Raw genomic sequence first — 22,894 nt, forward strand, 5'->3', positions numbered from 1 at the left:
AAAAAAAATGCAACTCATATCTGTACGTTGATTTGTACCCTGCGACTTTGCTGGATTCATGGATCAGTTCTAGTAGGCTTCTGGTGGAGTCTATCGGGTTTTCAATGTAAAGTATCATGTCATCTGCAAAAAGTGAAAGTTTGACTTCTTCTTTGCCAATTCTGATGCATTTTATTAACTTTTGTGGTCTCACTGCTGGTGCTAGGACTTTCAGCACTATTTTAAACAACAGTGGTGAGAGTGGACATCCTTGTCATGTTCCTGATCTCAGAGGAAAAGCTCTCAGTTTCTCCCCATTGAGGATGATATTAGTGGTGGGCTTTTCATAATTGCTTTCATAATGTTTAAGTAAGTCTTTCTATCCCAAAGTTCTCGATGGCTTATATTAAGAAAGGATGCTGTATTTTGTCAAATGCTTTTTCTGCATCTATTGACAAGGTCATATGGTTTTTATCTATTCTTTTGTTAATGTGGTGTGTGTATTATATTGATGGATTTATGAATATTGAACCAGTCCTGTAACCCATGAATGAATCCGACTCGATCATGATGTTGAATTCAGTTTACTAATATCTTGTTGAGTATTTTTGCATTTGTCATCATTAATGATATTGGTCTGTAGTACTCTTTTATTGTTGGGTCTTTGTCCAGTTTGGGAATCAAAGTGATGCTGGCTTCGAGGAATGAGTTCAGAAGTTTTCCTTCTATTTCTATTTTTTGGAATAGCTTGAGAAGAATGGGTATTAACTCTCCTTTAAATGTCAGGTAGAATTACCCTGGGAAGCCATATGGGCCTGGGCACTTATTTCTTGGGAGATTTTTGATAACAGATTCGATTTCTTCACTGGTTATCGGTCTGTTCAGATTTTCTATCTCATCTCATTTGAATATTGGTAGTGCATGTGTGTTTAGGAATTTCTCCATTTCTTCTAGATTGTCCAGTTTGTTTGCATATAATTTTTCATGGTAATCTCTGATGATTGCTTGTATTTCTGTGGAATTGGTTGTAATAGATCCATTTTTCATTCATAATTTTGTCTATTTGGGTGTTCTCTCTTCTTTCTGAGGAGCCTGGCTAGTGGTTTATCAATTTTGTTTACTTTTTTAAAAAACAAACTCTTGGTTTCATTGACCAATTCAGCTTTTTTATGGATTCTATATTGTTTATTTCTGCCATGATCTTTCTTTTTCTTCTGGGTTTGGTTTGCTCTTGCTGCTTTCTTTCTTTTTACTCTAGGTGCTCTGTAAGATTTTGAATTTCTGCTTTTTCGAGTTTGTTAAAATAGGCCTTTATTGCAATATGCTTTCCTCCTGGGACTGCCTTTGCTGCATCCCAGAGAGTTTGGATTGTTGTATTTTCATTTTCATTTGTTTCCATATATTTTTAAATTTTTTCTGTAATTGCCTGATTGGCCCAATCATTCTTTGTAGGGTAGTTTTTAACCTCCACATTTTTGGAGGTTTTCAAGACTTTCTCCTGGGATTGATTTCAAGTTTCATAGCATTGTGATCTGAAAGTGTGCATGGTATAATCTCAATTATTTTATATTTATGGAGGCCTGCTTTATTCCCCAGTATGTGATCTGTCTTGGAAAATATGCCATGCACACTAGAAAAGAAGGTGAATTTCCTAGCTTCAGGATGCAGAGTTCTAAATATATCTATCACTTCCATCTGCTCCAATTAAAATCCTCTGCAATAAGCAGATTTATATCAATAAGATTGTTTCTGTTTGTGATTAATTGTTTTATGTATTTGGGTGCTCCCTAATACAGTGCATAGATGTACATACTTGTTAGCTCTTCCTGATGGAGAGACCTTGTAATTAATATATAATATCCTTCTTCTTTTGTTACTGCCTTTACTTTAATGTCTAGTTTGTCTGATATACGTATGGCTATTTAGGGTTTCTTTTGACATCCAGTCGCATGATAGATTTTTCTCCATCCCCTTACTTTCAATATGAAGGTGTCTTCAGGTCTATAATGAGTCTCTTGTAGACAGCACATAGATGGAATTTGGTTTTTTATCCATTCTGTTATTCTGTGTCTTTTAATTGGAGCATTCAGTCCATTGACATTCAGTGTTATTATTGAACAAAGTGGGTTAAGACTCATTGTGTACTCTGTAGAGTTCATGTTTGTAGTGATATCTCTGGTACTTTGTATTCCTTGCAATGTTTCCCTCTTAGAGTCCCTTTTAAGATTTCTTGTAGGGCTGGTTTGGTGGTGATGAATTCTCTCAATTTTTGTTTATTTGGGAAAACTTCATCTCTCCTTCTAGTTTGGATGACAGGCTTTCTGGATAATGGACTCTTGGTTGCATATTTTTCCTGTTCATCACGGTGAAGATTTCCTGCCATTCCATTCTGGCCTGTCAATTTTCGTTAGTTAGGTCTTTAACAGCTCTGATAGGTTTTCCTTTGTATGTTAGGGCCCTTTTATCCCTAGATGCTTTCAGAATTCTCTCTTTATCTTTATATTTTGTCACTTTCACTATGATATGTTGTGCAGAAGGTCGATTCAAGTTACGTCTTAGAGGAGTTCTCTGTGCCTCTTGGATTTCAGTGTCTATTTCCTTCTCGAAATTGGGGAAGTTCTTGGCTATAATTTGATCAAGCTCCCCTTTAGGACCCTTTTCTCTTTCTTCTTTTTCAGGAATTCCAAGGATACGGATATTGTTCCATTTGACTGTATCACTGGGGCTCAAATTCTCCTTTTGTGCTCCTAGATAAATTTCTCTCTCTTTTTCCCGGCTTCTTCTTTTGCTATTATGTGTCTTCTAATTTACCTATTCTCCTCTCTGACTTGCAGTGGCCGACTCCATTTTATTATTCACCTCATTTATAGCCTTTTTTTTTTTACCTTGTCACAGCTATTTTTAAGGTCCATTTTCTTTGTATCAACAGCTTCTCTGATGCTTTTTCAAGCATAGCTCTTAATTTTATGAAAATTGTTCTAAATTTTTGTTCAGTTAGGTTGCTTATATCTGTTTTGAGCAGTTCTGTGGCTGTGATTTCTTCCTGGAATTTCTTTTGAGGAGACGTCTTTCATTTTGTCATTTTGGCTAGCTTTCTGTCTCTTGTCAGTTTTAAAAGCTCTTTATGCACTCTGCACCTGTTAGTATTGCTCCATTAAAGGAGGCTCATTTACTCTCCATGGCCTGTTGTTTTAGGAATTGTTCTTTTAAAGGTGTCCCTCAGTTTCTCTTGTTGTGCCTTTGATTATTTTATTTCCTTACTCAGTGATATTTGGGACTCTCCACCATGTATACTTTGGCTTGTTTCTTGAGATAGCCCTGAAAAGGAAAATAGACAGACAAACACGCAGGGAACAAAAGCATGCAAACACACAGATAAATCAAACAAGCAAACATACCAAAAGGGAAAAGAAACAAAGAGAAGAAAAGAAAAAAAAGTATAAAGGGAGGAGGGAAGAAACAACAAAAGAAAATGGATGGTCTAAAAGCATAAAGCCAACAGAGGGGAGAGATAAGAATGAGATATGGGAAAATATATCTGGATATCAAGAAATAAAAGGCAGCTCTCCAGAATGGATGGCCTACTCTGGTACATGTAGGCCTTGGGGGCTGCTCTCTGAAGCCCTGCTTTGGTGGTTGTGAAGAGAAGAATGGTGGCACCCCTAAGCCCTTCTCGAACCAAGCATTGCAAGCCACACTTTTGAGTCCAATCTCCCTGTACAATGGGCAGGCCAAACTGTATTTTCCAAGCCCTGCCTCATTTCTAAATCCTAGTCCATGAACTTTAATGCTACTGCTCGAGATGAGTTGTACTCCCACAGGCAGCTGGCTTCCTAGCCAGGATTGAGTAGAAGGAGTCAGGGAGCAATTTTCTCCTGGCTCCACCTGGAATTGGCACCCTGCCTCCACTAAGCCCAAGGAAGAATGTGCCAGCTAAATGGGATGGATTTCTCTCTCCCCCCCCAGCAGTTATATATGGGATAATAATATCCCTCTCTGTCCCAGGCCCAGTTTTTTTCTCTTTTCTAGAGAGAGTTCTATGAGCATTTTCAGTCTCTATTTCTCTTCCCCTTGTCTCTCCTGGGCTCTGTGTGCTCTCTCCTGCTCTGTGTTGGGCTGGGGCTCCCTCCCCTCCACACCTTAGGGGCCCAGCCCATTTTTATTTCCCTAGTTCACACTCATACAGGCACCTCTGAGGTTGTCTTATTTCTGGACTCTGTGTGTTTTCCTCTCACTCTTGAAGATCAGAGTATTGTGGCTTCAGTCCTTCTCAGTTTGATAGATGCGGGCAGGTGAAAATTACAGAGCCCCTACTTCTCCAATATCTTGCCCCTTTCCCCCTATTTTGCTCCTTTATTGATGTCATTTCCCCTGGCTATTCCTGATTTTTGTGTCTTGTAGCCTTGTGTTGGTGGTTGCCTATTTGAAGACGTAGGCACACCTCCCTGTCATTACAGATGACTGGAAAGGAAAGTCCTTTAGAGTCAGAGCAAGAAGAGATTTGGCATGGTCAAGCTGATGGACTACACAGGTGTGCTTGGTTCTGGAGTGCTTGAGTAGGTTGATCTGGTGCCTGGGGCAGTGGGTGGCCAAACTTGCAGCCTGAATCCGTGTGGGCAAGCTTGCAGTCTGGGACTAGGCAGCTGGTCTGGCACTGAGGAAGACCTGTAGTCTGTATCTGCAGGAGGCCTTCCTGGAAGCTGGATATGTGGTTGCATTCTGTAGAATAGGTCTGCAGGGGCCAGGCTGGGGCCACAGGGACATCCTGGTGCTGTGTTGGTCCTGGAGCCTGGGGTTGCAAGAAACAGCCTGGTGCTGGGGCAGGCCTAGAGCCTAGGTCAGTGGAGGCCACCCTGGAGACTGGATCAATGGAAGACGGGTGATTGGGTTCACTGGGGTGGGCCTGCCATGGGGCCATGAAGTCATGTTCGCTTTATTCTCCTTCACCCATGTAGATAGTATCTCTCTCTGTATTGTACTCTCTGAGCTGAGGGGAAGGGTGATATGTCTAATACTAAAATGTCCTCCCTACCCTCTGCAATGCACTAGTTCTTATTTCTGTGCTCCCCTCAGGTGCTATAACCTCCACTGGATTCTATAGTTCACATGAAGGGGTTTTCATGCATGGAAGTTTGCTCAAATTAATATTACCATGGAGAGACATCAAAGAAAACTCCTATTTGGTTAACTTGCTGAAGTCACTAATCCATGCTAACTAAAATTGGGTTTAAAATCTCAGAATATTCAGGGGTGGGAGCACCCAAATACATAAAACAATTAATCACAGAGAGAAACAATCTTATTGACAACAATCTGCTAACTGCAGGGGACTTTAATACTCCACTGACAGCAATGGATAGATCAACCAGACAGAAAATCGATAAGGAAACAATGGACCTGAATGACACATTGGAACAGATGGAACTGATAGATATAATTAGAACTCTGCATCCTGAAGATAGGAAATTCACCTTCTTTTCGAGTGCACATGGCACATTCTCCAAGAAAGACCAATACTGGGACATAAAGCAGCTCTCCATAAGTATAAACACATAGAGATCATACCTTGCACACATTCAGATCACAAAACTATGAAACTTGAAATTAACCACAGGAAAAAGTTTGGAAAACCACCAAAAATATGGAGGTTAAATACCATCCTACTAAAGAATGACTGGGTTAATCAGGCAATTAGAGAAGAAATTAAAAAATATATGGAAACCAATGAAAACGAAAATACAACAATCCAAAATCTCTGGGACACAGCAAAGGCAGTCCTAAGAGGAAAGTATATTGCAATCCAGGCAAATCTCCACAAACTACAAAGAGCGCAAATTCAAAATTTAACAGAGAACCTACTAGAACTAGAAGGGAAGCAGCAAGAGCACCCCAAACCCAGCAGAAGAAAGGAAATAATAAAGATCAGGGCAGAAATAAACAATATAGAATCCAAAAGAACAGTCGAGCAGATCAATGAAACCAAGAATTGGTTCTTTGAAAAAATAAAAAAATCGATAAACCTCTAGCCAGACTCCTCAGAAAAAAAAGAGAGAGCGTCCAGATAGACAAAATCATGAATGAAGAAGGAACTATTACAACCAATCCCTTAGAAATACAAGCAACGATCAGACATTACTATGAAAAATTATGTGCCAACAAACTCGACAGCACAGAAGAAATGGAAAAATTCCTAAATGCACATGCACTGCCAAAATTCAAATGGGAAGAGATAGAAAGCATGAACAGACTGATAACCAGTGAAGAAATCAAATCTGTTATCAAAAATCTCCCAACGAATAAGAGCCCAGGGCCAGATGGCTTCCCAGGGGAATTCTACCAGACATGTAAAGCAGAGATCATACCTATTCTTCTCAAACTATTCCAAAAAATAAAAATAGAAGGAAACTTCCAAACTCATTCTACGAAGCCAGCATCACCTTGATACCCAAACCAGACAGGGACCCAGCCAAAAAAGAGAACTACAGACCAATATCCTTAATGAATACAGATGCAAAAATACTCAACAAGATACTAGCAAATTGAATTCAACAGCATATAAAAAGAATTATCCATCATGATCAAGTGGGATTCATTCCTGGGTTACAGGGCTGGTTCAATATCCACAAATCCATCAATATGATCCATCACATTAAGAAAAGAAAGGATAAAAACCATATGATCCTGTAGATAGATTCAGAAAAAGAATTTGACAAAATTCAGCACAGTTTCTTAATAAAAACCCTTGAGAAAGTCGGAATAGAAGGAACTTACCTAAACATTATAAGAGCAGCTTATGAAAAGCCCACAGTTAATATCATCCTCAATGGGGAAAAACTGAGAGCTTTCCCCCTTAAATCAGGAACGCGACAGGCGTGTCCACTCTCACCACTGCTGTTTAACATAGTGCTGGAAGTCCTAGCATCAGCAATCAGACAACAAAAGGAAATAAAAGGCATCAGAATTGGCAAAGAAGAAGTCAAACATTCCCTTTTTGCAGATTACATGATACTTTACATTGAAAAACCAATTGACTCCACCAGAAGCCTTCTAGACCTGATCAATGAATTCAGTAAAGTTGCAGGGTACAAAATCAATGTACAGAAATCAGTTGCATTCCTATACACCAAAAATGAAGCAGCCGAAAGAGAAATCAAGAAACTGATCCCATTCACGATTGCATGAAAAACTATCAAATACCTAGGAGTAAACCTAACCAAGGATGTAAAAGACCTATATGATGAAAACTATAGAAAACTTATGAAAGAGATCGAAGAAGACACCAAGAAATGGAAAAATATTCCCGGTTCATGGATTCGAAGAATAAATATTGTGAAAATGTCATTACTACCCAAAGCAATCTGCACATTCAATGCACTCCCCATCAAAATTGCACCAACATTCTTCTCAAAACTAGAACAAGCTATCCTCAAATTCGTATGGAACCACAAAAGACCCCGAATAGCCAAAGTTATATTGAAGAAGAAAACCAAAACGGGAGGCATCACAATCCCAGACTTTAGCCTCTACTACAAAGCTGTCATCATCAAGACAGTATGGTATTGGCACAAAAACAAACACAGAGACCAATGGAATAGAATAGAGAACCCAGAACTGGGCTCACAAATGTACGGCCAATTAATTTTTGACAAAGAAGAAAAGAGTATATGATGGAAAAAAGACTGCCTCTTTAGCAGGTGGTGCTGGGAGAACTAGATAACAGCATGCAGAAGAATGAAACTAGACCACTTTCTTACAGCATACACAAAAATTAACTAAAAATGGCTGAAGGACTTGAATGTGAGACAGGAAACCATCAAAACCCTCGAGAAGAAAGTAGGAAAAAACCTCCTAGACCTCCACTGCAGCAATCTCCTACTTGACACATCCCCAAAGGCAAGGGAAATGAAAGCAAAACTGAACTCTTGGGACTTCATCAAGATAAAAACCTTCCGTAAGGCAAAGGAAACAATCCAGAAAACTAATAGGCAACTGATAGAATGGGAAAAGCTAGTTGCAAATGACATATCAGATAAAGGGCTAATATCTAAAATCTACAAGGAACTCACCAAACTTCACACCCACAAAACAAATAACCCAGTGAAGAAATGGGCAGAAGACATGAACAGACACTTCTCCAAAGAGGACATCCAGATGGCCTACAGGCACATGAAACGATGCCCAGCGTCACTCATCATCAGGGAAATTCAAATCAAAACCACACTAAGATACCACCTCACGCCAGTCAGAGTGGCTAAAATGAACAAATCAAGAGACTATAGGTGCTGGCAAGGGTGTGGAGAGACAGGCACCCTCCTACACTGTTGGTGGGAATGTAAACTGGTGCAGCCGCTCTGGAAAACAGTGTGAAGGTTCCTCAAAAAACTATCCATAGATCTCCCTTATGACCCAGGAATAGCACTGCTAGAGATTTACCCAAGAGATACAGAAATGCTGATGCATAGGAAGCACATGTACCCCAATGTTCATAGCAGCAATGTCAACAATAGCCAAAACATGGAAAAAGCCTAAATGTCTATCACCTGATGAGTGGATCAAGAAGATGTGGTATATATACACAATGGAGTACTACACAGCAATGAGAAAGAATGACATATGGCCATTTGTAGTAAAGTGGATGGTCCTTGAGGGTGTCATGCTAAGCGAAATAAGCCAGGCAGAGAAGGACAGAAACCATATGTTTGCACTCATAGGTCTAACAGGAAAACAGGAGAAACCTAATGGAAGACCAGGGGCAGGGGAAGAGGGAAACAGATTTGGGGAGAGAGAGGGATGCAAAACTTGAGAGACTATGGAAGGCTGAAAATGAACTGAGGGTTGAAGGGAAAGGGTAAGGGGGGAAAAGAAGTGGTGGTAATGGAGGATGGCACTAGTGGGGAAGAGCACTGGGTGTTGTATGGAAATCAATTTGACAATAAAATATTTTTTTAAAAAAGAATATTCAGGGGTACTTAGGTGGCTCAGTCAGTTAAGCACCTGACTTCATCTTAGGTCCTGATCTAAACATTTATGAGTTCAAGCCCCACATCAGGTTCCTTACTGTCAGTGGAAAGTCCACTTCAGACCCTCTGTCTTCCTTTCTCTCTGTCCCTTCCCCACTCGCTCTTCCTCAAAAATAAAAATAAAACATTAAAAACATCTCAGAACATTCAAAAAGCACATTCCCCACCCATTTTAATGCACTGAGGTAAATATCTAAGAACATATTGGATCCTTCCCTGGCCTCCTTAGGGATCATGGTAACTGGCTTTACAGGTTCATCTCTGTCCTATCCACTAACAATCTGTCAGTATCACAAACCTAGCTTTGCCTGGCTCAGGAACTGGAAAAAGTCTATATTTACATTGAGAAAAATGGCTCCACTTCTACCCTTCAATATATTTTTCGTGTCTCATCACTATTAAGAAGCTAAGGGTATACCTCAGTACTGACCTTCACTTTCATCCACAGAAGAAGTATAAAAAACCGCTCTTTCCTTTAAAAAGCGCTTTGAAATCGTGATCGGTTTGTGCCTTCTTGCTGTTACTCGAGGTGGAGGCACTGGGGGTATAGCACTTTCTTCAGGTGGACCTGAATAGATCTGTAAAAGGAGAATATTTTCAGAAAACAGAAAGATTGAATTTTTGTCTCCCTATTGCTACCTACCAATTGATGCACACTAGTAGTACATCTAAAGTCTGCCATAGCAATTCTAAAATAACTAAAAGAATTGTAGGGATTTTTTCAAAATCACTCTATCTACCAGCAAGTGTTTAGAAGTCTTCTATCCTGTTTAAGACACCAGACCTGGCACTTCATAGTGTAAACAATGTAGACAAAAGCAGCAATATGAGGAGTCCTGGATTTTTCACTTACTGCCTGTAAAACCTTAGGCAAGTTACCTCTCTAAGTTTTAGATTCCTTATCTGCAACATGGGGAGAACACCAGCCACCTCACAGTGTGATGAGAGGTGAAAAACGTAGTCAAGGTACATTGTATGGGTAGGGGAGGGTTGTGGAGGTTACTAAATGCACCAAATATTTCTGAAAGAATACCAAAGAAACTGGTTAAAGTGTTTCACTCAAGACAAGAATAATGAGTGGCTGAGAAAGGGATGGAGGAAACTTATTTCTCACTCCTATATCATTTTGATATTTTAAAATTTCATATCCTGTATGCATTACTCATTCAAAAAGGAAAGGGCAAAGCCAACATGTTTCATATGATATAAAAAGTGCTGGACAAAAGAGGAAGAAGCTATGATTACATTTTTATATAGTATCTCATATGTATTTGAGAATCTTTCTTGTCTCTGGGGAGACTGAGCTTTTGGCCAGAGTGTACCCACTTTGGGAGGACACACATGTGGTGAGGGAGGAAGGGGCCATTGTCTAGTGCAATAATGAAATCAACCCCGATGAAGAGAAATGTCAGATTCCAACATTCTATCAGGCTGCACATTCACAGGACTGAAATGACTGGGAGCACAAGGAAACCCTGTATAAAACCTGAACAATGATAAAAAGCACAGTCACAAAGCAGTACATATCTCAATGTTTCATGACATAGGAAAGAGAGAATATGGCATAGTAGCAAGCAGATGAGCTTTGAGGTCATATGGGTCCACAATTGTTAGTAATAATATTCTAAAAAACTACTATTTTGTGAACATAAGCTTAGGAACTATAGGGTTTGTAACGAATATTCCTTACTATTTATTAAACACACCCAGGGTCTTTGCACTGAGTGTTTTATCTACCTGGAGTGCTCTTCCACCAGATTTCCATATAGTTTGCTTTCTTGAATTAAGTAGGTTACGATAAAATATATTCCTCTCAGTGAGTCCCTCCAAGTGAACATATCTAAAATTTTGACACGCCTCCCTGCATGCAGTGCCTCCTATTCCCTTTCCTTGTTTAAGTTTTTTTCTCCTTAGAATTTCTTATTACTTTCTAACAAAGGTAAATTTTATTTTTTAAATTTATTTATTTTTTATTTATTTTGTTGTTGTCTGCTGCTCTAACCTATTGTAAGCTATTTGGAAGTAGATTATCATGTTCACTGCTATATGTCCAGCAACTAGAAGAGTGACTGGTATTGCTGGGTCAAAAGAAAAACACATTTAAAATACTGTTATAAAAGGCCAAACTGTCCTCTGAAAAGACATAACAGCTACTTCCACTTCCAGCCAAAATAGGAACAAGAGGTACTAGGCTTACATCTTTAGCCAGGAATGATTTAAAAAACTACAATAAATACATGTAACAATGCTTTTCACGGTATTAGAAATCTGGCAATGAAAGACAGTGATCCATGAGAGCCAGTAAAAAGAAATGAGGTGAGTGAGCCCCATATTTTCCAGCTAACAGCCTGAAGAATTTCTGAAAGCCATAATATATGGAGGGAAATTTGGGGGTAGGTGTGGGCATCCGTCTGCTTAAGTTGAGGACACTGAGTGCAAGTATGGGGAGGGCAAGAATGTGAATTTTCCGGGCAAAATATCAGAGGGGAGGTAGCTGCACAAAGAGCTCTGGAGAGCAGCAGGGACCCTCTTTAAGACTTAAGCTGAGTACTACTCAATACTTATTTGTGGGGCAAGAACCATGGAATCGAATTAGAGGGACTAATCACCTAAGATCACACAGTGCCTAGAAGAGTCCCTGTTCTCACTACTCACACTGAAAAATCAAAAATTAAGTGCTGTGGGTGGTGGGCACTGCAGTTGTGGAGCATGCAGGCAGCTGGTCAGCGCCAGCAGCACAAAGGCTGAATGGCAGCTTGGGTGCCATTTTTCTTTTGTCTTAATGTAGGTGTTAATCAGTAAAAAATTCCCTCTTAGAACTGCCTATAAGTTTTGATAGTTTCTCCACTCTAATCTCTTTTTTTTTAGTAGCTTTACTGTTAATTTTCAATGCACTGCTTACTTGTCTATTTTTTTAATGTTTTTAATAGTTTATTGTCAACTTGGTTTCCATATAACACCCAGTGCTCTTCCCCACAAGTGCCCTCCTCCATGACTACCACCTCCCTTCCCCTCCCCCTCCCCTTCAACCCTTGATTCATTTTCAGCATTCAGTAGTCTCTCAGGTTTTGCATCCCTCTCTCCCCAGCACTCTTTCTTCCTTCCCCTCCCCATGGTCCTCCATTAGGTTTCTTCCGGTTTTCCTGTTAGACCTGTGAGTGCAAACATATGGTATCTGTCCTTCTCTGCCTGACTTATTTCACTTAGCATGACACCCTCGAGGTCCATCCACTTTGCTACAAATGGCCAGATTTCATTCTTTCTCATTGCCATGTAGTACTCCATTGTATGTGTGTGTGTATATATATATATATATATATACACACACACCGCATCTTCTTGATCCATTTATCAGGTGATGGACATTTAGACTCTTTCCATGATTTGGCTATTGTTGACAGTGCTGCTATGAACATTGGGGCACATGTGCCCCTATGTGTCAGCACTTCTTTATCCCTTGGGTAAATCCCTAGCAGTGCTATTGCTGGTCATAGGGGAGTTCTATCGATAGTTTTTTGAGGAACCTCCATACTGTTTTCCAGAGCAGCTGTACCAGTTTACATTGCCAGCAACAGTGTAGGAGGGTGCCCGTCTCTCCACACCCTCGCCAGCATCTATAGTCTCTTGATTTGTTCATTTTAGCCACTCTGACTGGCGTGAGGTGGTATCTCAGTGTGGTTTTGATTTGTATTTCCCTGATGATAAGATATATTTTAATTTCCCTTTTGATTTCTTCTTTGACCCCTTGGTTGTTCATCAGTGTGCTGTTTAATTACCACATAGTTGTGAATTTCCAGTTTTCCTCCTGTTATTGATTCCGAGTTTAATATCATTCTGGTCAGAAAAGATATTTGGTATGATTTCAGTCTTCATACACTTGTTAAGGCTTGTTTTGTGACCTAGTATACCATCTATGCTTGAGAAAGCTCCCTGTGAACTTGAGAAGAATGTGTATTCTGTTTCTGTTGGATGCGATGTTCTATAAATGTCTGTTAGGTTCATTTGGACTAAGGTATAGTTCAAGTCCAATATTTATTAATTTTCTGTCTGGATGATCTATATGCATTGTTGAATGTGGAGTATTAGAAGTCCCCTACTATTGTTTTTGTTGTCTATTTCTCCCTTTAGATCTGTTAGTATTTACTTAATATATTTCAGTGTTCTACCATCGGGTACATATATTTTTATAATGGTTACATCCTCTTGGAAACTAGACCACCCTATCACTATATAATGACCTTCTCTGTCTCTTGCTATAGTCTTTGGCTTAACGTTTACCTTGTCTCACATAAGTATAGCTATCCCGCTCCCTTTTGGTTTCCATTTGCATGGTATTATGTTTTTCAATCCCTTCACTTTGAGCTTATGTGTACCCTTAAAGCTGAATGGAGTCCCTTTTAGGCAGCATATTGCTGGGTCTTAATTTTAATCCATTCAGCACTCTATGCCTTTTGATTGAAAATTTTAACCATTTACATAATTATTGATAGGTAAATATTTACTAATTCTCTCTTTATAATTGTTTTCTGGCTCATTTGTAATTCTGCTATTCCTTTCTTCCTCTCTTGCTGTCTTTCGTTGAGTGAATTGATCATTTTCTGTACTGGTATGTTTTGATGCCTTGCACTTTAGGTTTTTGCTTTGTGGTTACCATGAAGCTTCCATAAACAAAAATATCAATGTAACAATCTCTTTTAAGCTGATAACACCTTATCTTTGATCACATATAAAACCTCTACAATTTTATGCTTCCCTATATTTTGTTTTGGATGTCATAATTTACCTCTTTTTACATTGTGTACTTATTAACAAATTATTGTGGCTGAAATTATTTTAACACTTGTGTCCTTTAACCTTTGTATTAAAGTTAACACATCACAATATTATGGTATCAGAACATTCTAAATTTGAGTATATACTTACCATTACAAGTATATTTTATATTTTCATATATTTTTATATTACTGATTAGTACCCTTTTATTTCAGCTTGAAGAATTCCTTTCAGTATTTACTGTGAGGTAGGTCTAGAGTTGATAAACTGCCTTAGCTTTTGTTTGTTTGGTATAATCTTTATCTATCCTTCATTTCTAAAAGATGACTTTTTAAAGTAAAATATTCTTAGTTGGCAGTTTTATTCCCTCAGGATTTTGCAATATCAACCAACTTTCTCTTCGCCTGAAAGTTATCTGTGGGAAATCTGTCCATAGCTTTATAGGGTTCCCTTTATATGTGATTACCTGTTGTTTCTCACTCTTACTGCTTTGAAAATTCTTTTTGTCTTTAACTTTAGAAAGTGTCTTGAAGAAGACTGTTTCAGGTTGAAATTTTGAAGTGCTTATTAGCTTCATTAAGTCTCTCCCTAGATTTGAGAAGTTTTCAACCATTATTTCTTTTTAAAATTTTTAATTCCAGTGTAGTTTACATACAGTGTTATATTAGTTTCAGTTATAAAATATAGTGATTCAACACTTCCATACATCACCCAGTGCTCATCATGACAAGTGTACTCCTTAATTCCCATCACATATCTCGCCCATCTCCCCACCTATGCCCCTTCTAGTAATCAGCAGTTTGTTCTCTATAGTTAAGAGACTGTAGGCAGCTGGGTGGCTTAGTCAGTTAAGCCTCTGACTTCAGCTCAGGTCATGATCTCATGATTGTGGGTTTAAGCCCCACATTGGGCTCTGTTCTGACAGCTTGGAGCCTGGGGCCTACTTCATATTCTGTGTCTCCCTCTCTCTCTGCCCCTCCTCCACTCATGTTCTGTCTCTAACAAAAACACATAACACATTAAACAACTTTTTTTTAAAGTGTTTGTTGCTTAATTTCTCGCTCTCTCTCTCCCTCCCCCTCTCTATTTTCCTTTGCTCATTTGTGCCATTTCTTAAATTCCACATATGAATGAAATTATGATATTTGTCTTTTTCTGATTAACTTATTTTTTCTTTTCAAATTTTTATTTAAATTCTAGTTAGTTAACATACAGTGCAATATTGGTTTCAGAATTCTGTGATTCATTAATTACATGCAACACCCAGTGCTCATCATAATGCATGTCCTCCTAAAACCCATCACCCATCTAGTATATCTCCTACCCACCTCCCTCCATCAACCCTCACTTCGTTCTCCATCATTAAGAATCTCTTATGGTTTGTTGCCTTCTCTCTCTTTTTTCTTTCATCGCCACTCCCATATATTTATGTTTTGTTTCTTAAATTCCACATATGAGTGAAATAATATGGTATTTGTCTTCCTCTGGTTTATTTTGCTTAGCATAACAGATTCTAGCTTCATCCACATTGTTGCAAATGGCAACATTTCATTCCTTTTGATGGCTGAGTAATATTACTGTGTGTATGTGTGCGCATATGCACACATGTGTGTGTGTGTGTGTGTGCGTGTGTGTGCGCTGTGTACCACATCTTTTTCATCCATTCATAAGTTGATGGATATTTGAGCTCTTTCCATAGTTTGATTATTATTGATAATGCTGTTACAAACACTGGGGTGCATGCACATTTTCAAATTTCTATTTTTGTATCCTTTGGGTAAATACCTAGTACAGCAATGGCTAGATTGTAGAGTAGTTCTATTTTTAAGTTTTTGAGGAAACTACACACTGTTCTTCAGAATGTCTGCATCGATTTGCACTCCTAGCAACAGTGAAAGAGGGTTTCTCTTTCTCTGCATGCCTGCCAACACCTGTTGTTTCTTGTGTTGTTAATTTTAGCTATTCTGAAAGGTATGAGGTGATATCTCATTGTGGTTTGACTTGTATTTATCTGAGAAGGAGTGATGTTGAGCATCTTTTAATGTGTCTGTTAGCCATCTCGATGACTTCTTTGGAAAAGTATATATTCATGCCTTCTGTCCATTTCTTAACTGGTTTATTTGTATTTGGAGCTTTGAGTTTGACAAGTTCTTTAAAGATTTTGTTTACTAGCACTTTATCACACAGGTCATTTGCAAAAATCTCCCCCATTCTGTAGGCTACCTTTTAGTTTTGTTGATTGTTTCCTTCGCTGTGTGAAAGGTTTTTATCTTGGTCAAGTCCAAAAAGTCCATTTTAGATTTTGTTTCCCTGACCTCCAGAGATGTGCCTAGTAAGATTTTCTATGGCCAAGGTCATCTAGGATTTCTTCTTAGAGAAAGAGAGAAAGAGAAAGAGTTGGTGTGCTTGGGTGGGTCAGTCATTTAAGCATCTGACTTTGGCTGAGGTCACAACCACGGTTCGTGGGTTCGAGCCCTGCTTTGGGCTCTGTGCTGAAAGCTAGCTCAGAGCCTGGAGCCTGGCTTTGGATTCTGTATCTCCCTCTCTCTGATCCTTCCCTGTTCATGCAGTCTCTCTCCGTCTCTCAAAAAATAAATAAATAAAAAACATAAAGAAAAAGAAAAAGAAAAAGGGAGAGAGAGAGAGAGAGAGAGCGAGCACACAAAAGCAGGGGGAGGGGCAGAGGGAGAGAGATCCTCAGCAGACTTCAGTTTTGGTAGTGTGTATGTTTCTAGGAACTAATACGTTTCATTGCCCAGTTTGTCAGCATATAATTTTTCATAGTATTTCCTTATGATTTCTTGTATTTCTGTGGTGTGGCTGTGATCTCTCTTCTTTCAAATGTTATTTTATTTATTTGGACTTTTCTCTCTCTCTCTTTTTTTTTTGATAAGTCTGGCTAGAGGGTTATCAATTTTAGTAATTCTTTCAAAGAACCAGCTCTTAGTTTTGTTGATCTGTTATATTGGGTAATTTTTTTGGTTTTTATATCATTTATTTCTGCTCTAACCCTTATTATTTTCTTTCTTATGCTGGATTTAGGCTTTATTTGCTGTTCATTTTCTAGCTCCTTTAGGTATAATCTGAGGTTGAGTTTTTGAGACTTTCCTTGTTTCTTGAGGTAGGCCTGCATTGCTATATACTTCCCATTTAGGACTGCCTTTGCTGCATCCCAAAGGTTTTGCACTGTTGTGTTTTCACTTTCAATTCCTTCCATGTACTTTTAAAATTACTTCTTTAACTTCCTGGTTCATCCATTCATTTTTTAGTAGGATGCCCTGTAACCTCCATGTATTTGTGGTCTTTTTAATTATTTTCTTGTGATTGAGTTCAAGTTTCATAGGATTGTGGTCTAGAAATTTGCATGGTATGATTTCAATCTTTTTGTACTTGTTGAAGGCTGATTTGTGTCCCAGTATGTGATCTATTCTGGAGAATGTTCCATATGCACTTGAAATAAATGTGTATTCTACGGTTTTAGCATGGAATGTTCTAAATATAAGTTAAGGCATCCAGTCTGGTATGTCATTCAAAGCCATTGTTTTCTTGTTGATTTTATGCTTAGATGATTTGTTCATTGCTGTAATTATGGTATGAATGTCCCCTACAATTTTTGTATTATTATCAACAAGTTTCTTTATGTTTGTGATTATGGATTTATATGTTTGGGTGCTCTCAAGTTGGGGGCATAAATATTTACAATTGTCAGATCTTCTGCTTGGACAGATGCCTTCATTATGATATAATGCCCTTCTCCATCACTTGCTAGTCTTTGTTTTAAAATCTAGCTTCTCCGACATGTAATAATGCTCAATGTCACTCATCATCAGGGAAATACAAATCAAAACCACACTGAGATACCACCTCATGCTGGTCAGAGTGGCTAGAATGAACAAATCAGGAGACTATCAATGCTGGCGAGGATGCGGAGAAATGGACACACTCTTACACTGTTGGTGGGAATGTAAACTGGTGCAGCCATTCTGGAAAACAGTGTAGAGGTTCCTCAAAAAATTAACAGTAGAACTCCCCTATGACCCAGCAATAGTACTGCTAGGAATTTACCCAAGGGATACAGGAGTGCTGAGGCATAGGGGCACATGTACCCCAATCATCATAGTAACACTTTCAACAATAGCCAAATCATGGAAAGAGCCTAAATGTCCATTAACTAATAAATTGCTCAAGAAGATGTGGTTTATCTATACGATAGAAAACTACTTGACAATGAGAAAGAATGAAATCTGGCCATTCATAGCAACATGGATAGAACTGGAGGGTATTATGCTGAGTGAAATAAGTCAGGCAGAGAAAGACAGATACCATACGTTTTCACTCATATGTAAATCAGGAGAAACTTAACAGAAGACCATGGGGGGAAGGGGAAAAAGTTAAGCAAATGAAATAGGCAAACCATAAGAGACTCTTAAATACTGAGAACAAACTGAGGGTTGATGGGGGGTGGAATATGGAGAAAGTGGGTGATGGGCATTGAGGAGGGCACTTGTTGGGATGAGCACTGGGTGTTCTACGGAAAACAACTTGACAATAAACTATATTTAAAAATATGAATTTATAAAAAGGAATGATATCAGAACCATCCTCAATAGCAGTTTTTCAAGTTTTATGTTTGAAAGCTGATGGTCTTTAAACCATCTTCTGTTAAAAACAGGCATGGGTAACCACAAAGATTGTTGTTTACCTATTCTCCTCAATATAAACTTTGGACAAATATTTAAGAAACACTTTGAAGACATGCCAAATTAGTCTGGTAATGTCTGAATTTCCTTGTTTTGAGTATGGCACTGAGAAAACGAAGAGAGCTGAAAGATTTGTCATGGGAGGCCAGAAAATAAATTTTTCGTACTTAAAAAAAACAAAATCTACCTTGTCTGATAAAAGTATGGCTACTCCAGCTTTCTTTTGAGGATAATTAGCATGATAGATCTCCATGCCCTCATGTTCAATCTGCAGGTATCTTTGGGTATAAATTGAGTCTCTTACAGTAAACATATAGATGAGTCTTCTTAAAAATCCATTTGGATACTCTATGTCTTTGTATAGGAGAAATTAGTCGATTTACAAAGTGAGTATTGAAAGTTATGATTTGGTGCCATTCTGTTACCTTGTTGAGAATAAACTTAGGAATTCCCTGAGCCTGCACTGATGGATTAACGAGGCAAAAAGAATTACAAAGTCATAGGATGCACACACCCAAGTTTGGGTAAAAAAGAATAGGTAAGTATGTACAGAGTGGATAGGGCCAAGGCCCCTGGTAATAAAGAGGGTGGGGCAAAGGCCCACCCTCAAAGGTATATGAGGTAAATAAGATTAGGTATTCAGGGAGTATTTGACCCTAATTTAGAAAAATAGCAGAAAGCTACTTTCACTGGAAGGAAGAACCAAATTAGGTAAGAGGAAATTATGGCTATAAGCCACTGAGGGTAAAGCTGCCCAGAGCAGAGTTAATTAGCAAAAGAAACATATCTTGTTTTCCCCAAACAAAGAAAAATTGAGAGAATTCATCACCACCGAATCACTCTTACAAGAAACCTTAAGAAGGACTCTATGAGGGAAATGTTGCAAGGAATACAAGGTACCAGAGACATCATTACAAACATGAACTCTACAGAGAACACAATGAATCCAAACCCACATTTTTCAATAATAACACTGAATGTCAATGGACTGAATGCTCCAATTAAAAGACACAGGATAGCAGAATGGATAAAAAATCAAAACCCATCTATTTGCTGTCTACAAGAGACTCATTTTAGACCTGAAGACACCTTCATATTGAAAGTAAGGGGATGGAGAAAAATCTATCGTGTGACTGGACATCAAAAGAAAGCTGGAGTAGCCATACTTATATCAGAGAAACTGGACTTTAAAGGAAATGCAGTAACAAAAGTTGAAGAAGGACGTTATATAATAATTATAGGGTCTCTCCGTCAGGAAGAGCAAACAATTATAAACATCTACATGCTGAATACGGGAGAACCCAATACAAAAAAATTAATCATAAACAGAAACAAACTTATTGATAAGAATGTGCTTATTGCAGGGGATTTTAATACTCCACTGACAACAATGGATAGATCAACCAGACAGAAAATCACTAAAGAAATAATGGACCTGAACGACACACTGGAACAGATGGAATTGATAGATAATATTTAGAACTCTGCATCCTGAAGCTAGGAAATTCACCTTCTTCTCGAGTGCACATGGCACATTCTCCAAGATAGATCACATACTGGGGCATAAGGCAGCCCTCCATAAATATAAACCAATTGAGATCATACGATGCACACTTTCAGATCACAATGCGATGAAACTTTAAATCAATCACAGGAAAAAGTCGGGAATACCTCCAAAAATGTGGAGGTTAAAAACCACCCTACTAAAGGATGATTGGGCCAATCAGGCAATTAGAGAAGATATTAAAAAATATATGGAAACAAATGAAAATGAAATTACAACAATCAAAACCTGCAGGGATGCAGCAAAGGCAGTCCTAAGAAGAAAGTATATTGCAATAAAGGCCTATTTCAACAAACTAGAAAACGCACAAATTCAAAGTCTAAAAGAGAACCAAAACGAACTAGAAGGGGAAAAGCAAGAGCACCCCAAAACCAGCAGAAGAATAGAAACAATAAAGATGAGGGCAGATATAAACAGCACAGAATCCAAAAGCAGCTGAACAGATCAGTGAAACCAAGAGTTGGTTTTTTGAAAAAATAAAGAAAATTGATAAACCACTAGCAAGGCTCCATAGAAAGAAAAGGGAGAACACCCAAATAGACAAAATCATGAATAAAAATTGATCTATTACAATTGGTCCCTCAGAAACACAAGCAATCATCAGAGATTACTATGAAAAATTATATGCCAAGAAGCTGGACAATCTAGAAGAAATGGACAAATTCCTAAACACACATGCACTACCAAAATTCAAATAAGAAGAGACAGAAAATCTGAACAGACCCAATACCAGTGAAGAAATCAAACCAGTTATCAAAAATCTCCCAAAGAATAAGAGTCCAAGGCCACATGGCTTCCCAGGGGAACTCTACCAGACATTTAAAGCAGAGTTAATACCCGTTCTTCTCAAGCTATTCCAGAAAGGAAAAATAGAACGAAATCTTCTGAACTCATTCTACGAAGCCAGCATCACTTTGATTCCCAAATCAGAGACCCAAAAATAAAAGAGAACTACAGGCCAATATCTTTAATGAATACAGCTATAAATATACTCAACAAGATACTAGAAAATCGAATTCAACAGCATATAAAAAGAATTATCCATCATGATCAAGTGGGATTCATTCCTGGGTTACAGGGCTGGTTCGATATTCATAAATCTATCAGTGTGATACATCACACTATCAAAGGAAAAGATAAAAACCATATGTTCCTGTCAATGGATGCAGAAAAAGTATTTGTCAAAATACAGCATCCCTTCTTAATGAAAACACTTGAGGAAGTCAGGATATAAGGAACTTACTTAAACATTATAAAAGCTATTTATGAAAAGCCCACAGCTGATATCATCTTCAATGGGGAAACACTGAGAGCTTTCCCTCTGAGGTCAGGAACACGACAAGGATGTCCACTCTCACCACTGTTGTTTAACATAGTGCTGGAAGTCCTAACATTGGCAATAAGAAAACAAAAGGAAATAAAAGCATCAGAATTGGCAAAAAAAGAAGTCAAACTTTCACTTTTCACAGATGACATGATACTCTACATGGAAATCCTGACAGGCTCCACCAGAAGCCAAATAGAATTGGTCTATGAATTCAGAAATGTAGCTGGGTACAAAAATCAACATACAGAAATCAGCTGCATTTTTATACACCAATAATGAAGCAACAGAGAAATAAAAAAACTGATCCCGTTCACAATTGCACAAAAAAACATAAAATACCTAGGAATAAACCTAACTAAAGATGTAAAAGTCCTGTATGATGAAAACTATAGAAAACTTATGAAGGCAATTGAAGAAGACACAAAGAAATGGAAAAACATTCCATGCTCATGGATTGAAAAAGTAAACATTGCTAAAATGTCATTATTACCCCCAAGCAATCTACACATCCAATATAATCCCAATCAAAATTGCACCACCATTCTTCTCAACTCTAGAACAAACTATCCTAACATTTGTATGGAACCACAAAATCCCCCGAATAGCCAAAGCTATATTATAGAAGAAATCTAAAACTTGAGGCATCACAATCCTAGACTTTAGCCTCTACTACAAAGCTGTCATCTTCAAGACAGTATGGTATTGGCACAAAAGCAGAAACATAGCCCAATGGAATAGAATAGAGAACCCAGAAGTGGACTCACAAATGTATGGCCAATTAGTCTTTGACAAAGCAGGAAAGAGTATCCAATGGAAAAAAGACAGGCACTTTAAGATGGTGCTGGGAGAACTGGACAGCAAGATGCAGAAGAATGACTCTAGACCACTTTCTTACACCATTCACAAAAATAAACTCAAAATGGATGAAGGACCTGAATTTGAGACAGGAAACCATCAAAACCCTAGAGGAGAAAGCAGGAAACCACCTCCTTGACCTCAACTGCAGCAATTTTCTACTCAACACATCTCCAAAGGCAAGGGAATCAAGAGCAAAAATAAACTATTGGGACCCCATCAAGATCAAAAGCTTCTGCACTGCAAGGAAACAATCAAAACTAATAGGCAACCTACCGAATGGAAAAAGATAGTTGTAAATGACATATCCGATAAAGGGCTAGTATCCAAAATCTACAAGGAACTCACCAAACTCCACAACCAAAAAACAAATAATCCAGTGAATAAAAGGGCAGAAGATATGATTAGACACTTGTCCAAAGAAGACATCCGGATGGGCAACAGACACATGAAATGATGCTCAGTGTCACAATACATCAGGGAAATGCAAATCAAAACCACACTGAGATACCACCTCACACTGTTCAGAGTGACTAAAATGAATAAATCAGGAGACTACAGATGCTGATGAGGATGTAGAGAAACGGGCACCCTCCTACACTGTTGGTGGGAATGTAAACTGGTACAGCCGCTCTGGAAAACAGTGTGGAGTTCCTTAAAAAACTATCCATGGAAT

The 22,894-nt window shown here is 38.3% G+C and overlaps 1 protein-coding gene across 1 annotated transcript in view; it reads right to left on the minus strand.

Moving 5' to 3' along the window:
- OPHN1 (oligophrenin 1) overlaps positions 1-22,894 on the minus strand; it is a 511,411-nt gene that overhangs the window by 39,305 nt on the left and 449,212 nt on the right. The window contains 1 exon segment of the mRNA XM_029930777.1: positions 9,430-9,577. Coding sequence (XP_029786637.1) covers positions 9,430-9,577 — 148 coding nt within the window.

The sequence above is a fragment of the Suricata suricatta genome, chromosome X (assembly GCF_006229205.1).
Source record: "Suricata suricatta isolate VVHF042 chromosome X, meerkat_22Aug2017_6uvM2_HiC, whole genome shotgun sequence".
Taxonomy (NCBI): Eukaryota; Metazoa; Chordata; class Mammalia; order Carnivora; family Herpestidae; genus Suricata; species Suricata suricatta.